This window comes from Panthera pardus, unplaced genomic scaffold, assembly GCF_024362965.1.
Source record: "Panthera pardus isolate Hobbes unplaced genomic scaffold, ASM2436296v1 HiC_scaffold_12, whole genome shotgun sequence".
Taxonomy (NCBI): Eukaryota; Metazoa; Chordata; class Mammalia; order Carnivora; family Felidae; genus Panthera; species Panthera pardus.
Genome location: NW_026526677.1, coordinates 93,725,510 through 93,732,598, shown reverse-complemented (window position 1 = coordinate 93,732,598; position 7,089 = coordinate 93,725,510). Strand labels below are relative to the sequence as shown.

Below are 7,089 nucleotides of genomic sequence, written 5' to 3'. Positions count from 1 at the left end.
AGAGGAAATAGGCATTCAGTGACTACAGCCCCCTGGAAGAAAGTCAGGGAAATAAATATCCTAGTATCAGGCTCCTCTTTTTCTCTGGTTTTCTCTGCTGATGCCGCCATTGCCTTAACCCAACCAGAAACCAGATGGCCATGGAGCCCATTGACAAGATCCATTAGGGAATGCCTCCCAGGACTTGGAGCAAGGTACACAGAGGCAGAAAGTTGATCTAGAGAGGCACAGAGAGAATACCTCGCGTAGTCTCTGTCATATACATTACCATAACAGTCAGTCATTTCTTCTGCTGACCGGCAGCTGTGTGGTGCTAACCTAATTACTGGCTTGTAACACAAAGTCTTCTCTATGGTTCTGAAATATTCTCCAGATTTTTAGCTGACCACCCTGAGCTTCAGACTTCTCCACCCAAGTGTTAAAAGCACAATTTGAAAACAAGGAAATGGCTGTGCGGGAAAAATTCCTCAAACCTGTACTTCATAACTTTGATACTTTCTACAAGGTCTTCCAGCCAGCATGACCAAATCCTTTCAAGTCCAAGTCCCTGAAGCTCCACACTACTGTCTGAGGAGTTACCATGCTTGCTGCTCTCTGGGTCCTAGCATACTCCCCACCATGTACTCTGCAAAATTCTTGAAGAATTTGGTCATTTAGCCAAGACCATCTCAACAAAGTTTTGTACCTCCTACCTTCTCTGCAAAAATGTGGTATTTAAAATTAGCCCTTGAAAAGTTGCATGAAATTTCTGTAGATAGAACTGGATCTTAACATCCTAGATCAGTTCACATTTGAAATGAAATCTTCCAGGGCTGATGGAGGAAGAAAGTGAGCCATAGTGGAAGGCCACTAGAATTAGAAATCAAGAGCCTACATCCTAGTCACAGTTCTGCTGCTGAGTAACTGAATGACCTTGGAGAAGGTACATAAGCCTGGACCTATCCTCAGAAACATAAGCGAACTGAATTAAGTGATTCTTAAGATCCTCTAAATATTGAGTACCTTATAGCTTTAAGGATAAATAAAATGGGGAGGATAAACTTCGAGAAAGATTTAAAATTTCCTCTATGTAACCAATGGAACCTGAATTATATAAGGAAAGAAGAAAAAAAAAAAAAAAACGCTTTCCTAAGTATCGTCCCTTTCTCAAGAGAATGTCTTTTTGCTCAATGATTTCTTCAGAGCAACTTTGACGTCTTTATTTCTTAAGCTATAGATTAGCGGGTTGAGCATGGGCACAACGGTGGTGTAGAACAAGGAGGACACTTTCCCCTGATTCATAGGTAAAAGAGAGGATGGTTTGAGGTACATAAATGCCCCTGACCCAAAGAAAAGAGAAACAGCAATTATGTGAGAGCTGCATGTGCTGAAGGCTTTGGACCTGCCCTCAGTGGAACGAATATGGAGAATGCTGGTGAGGATGAGGGCATAAGAAATGAAGATGGTAACTGTGGGCACGCCAATATCAATGCCCACGACAACGAAAACTACCAGCTCATTTACATAGGTGCTGGTGCAAGAGCGCTCAAGAAGGGGGAGGATGTCACACATGTAGTGGTCAACCAGATTGTTGGCACAGAAGGTCAGTCTCACCATGCATGTCGTGTGGGCCATGGCCCCAGCAAACCCCATCACATAGACACCCAACAGAAGAAGCGAGCAGACCTGAGGAGACATGGTGGCTGTGTACACCAGTGGGTTACAGATGGCGATGTAGCGGTCGTATGCCATTGCTGACAGGATGAAGGACTCAGAGACAACAAAGAAAAGAAAAAAGAAGAGCTGAGTCATGCACCCTGCGTAGGCGATGATGTTCTTCTTTGAGACAAAACTCATCAGCATCTTGGGAGTGATAACAGTGGAATAGCAAAAATCTATGAAGGACAAGTTGAAGAGGAAGAAGTACATGGGGGTGTGCAGGTGAGAATTCAGCCCAATCAGGGTTATCAGACCCAGGTTCCCCATCACAGTGACCACATAGAAACCTAGAAACAGGAAGAAGAGGGGCATCCGGAGTCCGGGCTGGTTGGTTAAGCCTGCAAGGATAAATTCTGTCACAGAGGAGTTCTCAGCTGCCATTCTCATTAAAGGCATTCTGTGGAAACAAGAGGAAAAAGTCACTTAGAAAGGGAGACAGAGACAGAGGCCCCTTCTTCCTCCCATTCTTGAAAGCCTGATCCACACAAAGAGATTTTGGACTTGCAGAAAGGCCTTTCGGGATGCCTGTGTGTCTGTTCTCACAGCCCCCTAAGGAGTCTGCCACTAGAGTACCCTCTGGAGGATGGACCTTTCTCCATGGTGAGGGCAGATGCTGCTGGGAAGAAGGCTCTCAAGGATGAGCTCAGGAGTCTCCTGGGTCTTTGGTCTATTTATTGTGTCCTTCCAACTCCAGCTTATGCTCAGGATTATAAAACCTCGGGCCAATACCTGAGGAGAGTCCGCTTAAGAGGTGGGAGCCAGCCCACTGTGCCTGGAGTTTCCACTCCATGGTCACCCATGGGAGAGGGTCTTCCCCAAAGCCTTTACTACCTGAGGTTGGGGACTTAGGAAAAGTTCAGCCCAGATTCAGTCACTCACCCTTCTTCAGCCCAGAGCCTCAATTGTGCCTTTCAGTCCTGTTCTTATCCTCAATTGTTCAGACAGATAAATGGCTATAATGCTAACACAGATAAAGGAACAAAGCACAGACCATTTTAGCTCCTGTCCTGTTTGAAGGATCAGAATTTGGACGGCCTTAGAATTTGTTCTGCGCTAAAGAAGGTGATATTTCATGGAGGCTTTGCCCCAAGGCTATTTTCCAGTTTGTAGAAGGGAGACAGGATCCTTACCTATAATCAGTGCCAGCTGGTGACAGGAGACTGAGCAGTGTTTTTCTAGGTTTAGAGATCTGGGGACCTGATTAGAAGTAGAAAGTCAGAGGATCCCCCGGGATCACAGCCCTAGAAACTAACTTTTTAAAAAAATGAATATTTGCTTGTACCCTTGATAATATTTGAATGGGCTTTTAGAAGAATTATTCATTTTCCAATTAACATCTACTCAGTAAAATGCAAAGCATTGTGCAAAAATAATCACTTACCATTTATTGAGAACTTATTATATATACCAAACATTCCTAGCACTTCTGTACCGACCCCAGCAGTCCAGGATCCAAAATCATTTCACAAACAATACTTCCTTTTAATTCTCCCCCAAATCCTATGAACTGGGTTTAATCACTCCTGTTTTAGAGGTGCAGTAATTCACCAGATGTTAAATTAAAAAGGCCGTATTAAATCTAGGTCCATCTTACTCCAAATCTGGTGTTCTTAGTAATTGTGTTTAACATCTGCCTATGGGAGATAATAAAATATGTAAGCAGGGTTCTTGCCTTCAAGGGTCTGACAATCTCTTGGAAAAGATAAGATAGAATACACTGAACTTAGTATGCTGAAAAAGATATGATAAAATACAGAAAAGGTAAAAGTAAAATGCTATTCAAGTTCAGAGAAGGGTATTCCATACACGACTTAAATTTCAGTTTATCACAGAAATCCCATAATATCTAGTTCAGGGAGAAACAGACTTTCCTTGTAATCCCTTGGCATTGGAGTTTAGCAGTAAAGAAAAATCCCCATCAGTTAAGAACTATTTTTTCCAAAATTGCTAAATTGTTGGAATTTTTGATGGCCCCTGCCCTCTACCCTGTCAGCTCTCTTTCAGGAGGCTCCCAGTGAGCTCATACTGACTCTGATGACCTCGTAGCTTGAACTCCCTTCTTCCTACCAAACCACCAACGTTTATGTCCCTATTTTGCTTACTTTGCTCTTTTTTAACTCTCCCTCATGACAGAAGTTATCCCACTGTGCCTCAGTATCTCAGTGTCTTGCTTGAGCCCAGTGACAGCTAATTCACACTTTTGGGGTCTCAGATTTGAAGCAATATTAAAAACCATCTAGTCCTATGACTATGCATAGTTGAGTTAGATGAGCCTATGCATATTAAAAGTGCATTTACTGCTGCTCCAATGCAAACATAATAAATTCAAATCCCAGAAGTGGAACTTTATGATCTGTTTTTACCTCTAAATCTGTCCCTGGTGATTGGGGTGTTTAGCCAGGTTTGGGATTCACTGATCTAGCCCTCCAACCCTGCATCACCCAGACAGGAAAACTGAGGTCCAGCTAGTCGCACAGCTGGTTGGTGGTGGAGTCTGGAATCAGACTTGAATCTCTAACTTCTCCAGTTGGAGGGGTTTTCCAGCCTTTCTAAAAGAAGCCCACCTGCTCTTTGACTTGGCTGAGTACAATGCAGAGCACAAGGAAAGGGCATAATTGGACATCAAACTTAGAACAGCACCCCAGGGTTATAGTAGGGAGAGACTTAAATGCCATGTCAAGAAATGTGTATGCAGTGTGAATCCATGGAACATTTTGAACAGAAGAATGGCATGATCAGGGGAATGACATGATCAGATGTGCTGAGGAAGACCAATTAGTCTAACAGGCTACTATCAGACATCAGCAGTCCCTCCAGGCAATGTTCTGTCTTGTAATTCAGACAGGATGCTTTAACTCCAAGGACAACAGTAAGACAAAGGACAAAGTATGGACTTTCAAAAAAGAGTTAAATGGAGCAAAAGGCCTTTCTAAACTTTTTGGCACAGTAAAAATCACATAATGTGGCCCCTGCCTTATAGCTGTGGTATCATCTACCCTCTGCTCTGAACAATTTTGCAAGGCCCTGTCCCATCACCAGGCTGTCTGTGTTGGACATTGTTTCTGCCTCGTTTCAGCCCATCTTTTTGGCTTCTGTTGTTGCTGTGGCAGCTGGCTGCACGCAGTTGTAGTCAAGAAGCACGGTTCACCAGCTGTACCACTTTGGACTGCTTTGGCAGATATCTCTGCCACCACACAGACTGTCTGCTGGAATCCCCCCAGCCGCTCTGGTGCATGTGCAAACCTGCAGGTGTGAAGGAGTTAACACCCCTGGGAGTCAGTGGATAAATGCTCTGCTCTTCCGTGTCTCTAGTGCTCCATTCCTCATGGATTCTCAACGGGGCCTCAGAGAGATGGGTTGTGAATTTCCCATTGAGGCAAACACCGTAATGGCCTGCCTTGGATTGGCTTTCCATCCTTCCCTGCTTCACTCTTCCTCTTCCCTTAGATCACTTCCAGAAATAAGCTACCTCCATATAAGTCCTTGTCCCCAGCACGGCTTTTCTCAGCTGAAGTGCTCCCAAAACAGTATTTGGAGCAAGTTTGACCAAAATGTTCCTTACTCCACCTGGGAGGAAGCAGCCTCACCCAAACCTGTTTGATTCCAGGTCAGGGAAATAAATATGAATCACTAAATTTATCAAGTACCAAAAAATCCACATATCAGAGTATTTTTATTTCTTGAGTATGCCCTAACAAAATGCCAAAATACTAGAAGGAACAGGATCTCAAATCATTACCAGCTCATACCCTAATGGACATTAGCCAGAAAGTCCTAGTATCTTGACTTAGATCCACTGAAGCTCCTCCTGACATCTTGCTGTCTTTGTGACCATCCATATACCTCCCTGAGCCGGGACAGGTAAGAACTAAGTTTATTCATGTTTGTATCTTTAGAACCAAATGTCAGACCTGGCTTGCAGCAGCTCATAAAACATTTTTTTCATCTCAGATTTTCACCCTTCCTCATCTGTGAAATGGGAATAATGATAATAATCCATAAGACTGTTGTGAGGGATAAATTAAATCATAAGGGCCTAGCAAAGAGGCTGACGCATGGAAAAACCTTGATAAATGTTTATAGAAAACCTACTAGAAACCCCAGAATTAGACCCACAAAAGTATGGCCAACTAATCTTTGACAAAGCAGGAAAGAATATCCAATGGAAAAAAGACAGTCTCTTTAACAAATGGTGCTGGGAGAACTGGACAGCAACATGCAGAAGAATGAAACTAGACCACTTTCTTACACCATTCACAAAAATAAACTCAAAATGGATAAAGGACCTGAATGTGAGACAGGAAACCATCAAAACCCTAGAGGAGAAAGCAGGAAAAACCTCTCCGACCTCAGCCACAACAATTTCTTACTTGACACATCTCCAAAAGCAAGGGAATTAAAAGCAAAAATGAACTATTGGACCTCATGAAGATAAAAAGCTTCTGCACTGCAACAATCAACAAAACTAAAAGGCAACCAACGGAATGGGAAAAGATATTTGGTATATCGGACAAAGGGCTAGTATCCAAAATCTATAAAGAAGTCACCAAACTCCACACCCAAAAAATGAGTAATCCAGTTAAGAAATGGGCAGAAAACATGAATAGACACTTCTCTAAAGAAGACATCCAGATGGCCAACGGGCACATGAAGAGTTGCTCAACGTTGCTCCTCATCAGGGAAATACAAATCAAAACAACACTCAGATACCACCTCATGCCAGTCAGAGTGGCTAAAAGGAACAAATCAGGAGACTATAGATGCTGGCGAGGATGTGGAGAAACGGGAACCCTCTTAAACTGTTGGTGGAAATGCAAACTGGTGCAGCCACTCTGGAAAACAGTGTGGAGGTTCCTCAAAAAATTAAAAATAGACCTACCCTATGACCCAGCAATAGCACTGCTAGGAATTTACCCAAGGGATACAGGAGTGCTGATGCATAGGGGCACTTGTACCCCAATGTTTACAGCAGCACTCTCAACAATAGCCAAATTATGGAAAGAGCCTACATGTCCATCAACTGATGAATGGATAAAGAAATTGTGGTTTATATACACAATGGAATACTACGTGGCAATGAGAAAGAATGAAATATGGCCTTTTGTAGCAACGTGGATGGAATTGGAGAGTGTTATGCTAAGTAAAGTAAGTCATACAGAGAAAGAGAGATACCATATGTTTTCACTCTTATGGGGATCCTGAGAAACTTAACAGAAGACCATGGGCGGAGGGGAAGGGAGAAAAAAAAAGGTTAGAGAGGGAGGGAGCCAAAACATAAGAGACTTAAAAACTGAGAACAAACTGAGGGTTGATGGGGGGTAAGGGGGGGGGGGAGGATGGGTGATGGGCATTGAGGAAGGCACCTCATTGGAAAGAGCACTGGGTGTTGTA

The 7,089-nt window shown here is 43.2% G+C and overlaps 1 protein-coding gene across 1 annotated transcript; it reads right to left on the bottom strand.

The window, feature by feature from the left end:
- Positions 1-1,143: 1,143 nt before the first annotated feature.
- Positions 1,144-3,001, bottom strand: LOC109257352 (olfactory receptor 145). The gene is made up of 2 exons (XM_019433380.2): positions 2,829-3,001; positions 1,144-2,095 (listed from the first exon to the last, which is right to left on the bottom strand). The coding sequence occupies exon 2, from the start codon at positions 2,092-2,094 to the stop codon at positions 1,147-1,149; it is 948 nt and encodes a 315-aa protein (XP_019288925.1). The 5' UTR covers position 2,095; positions 2,829-3,001; the 3' UTR covers positions 1,144-1,146.
- Positions 3,002-7,089: the final 4,088 nt, after the last annotated feature.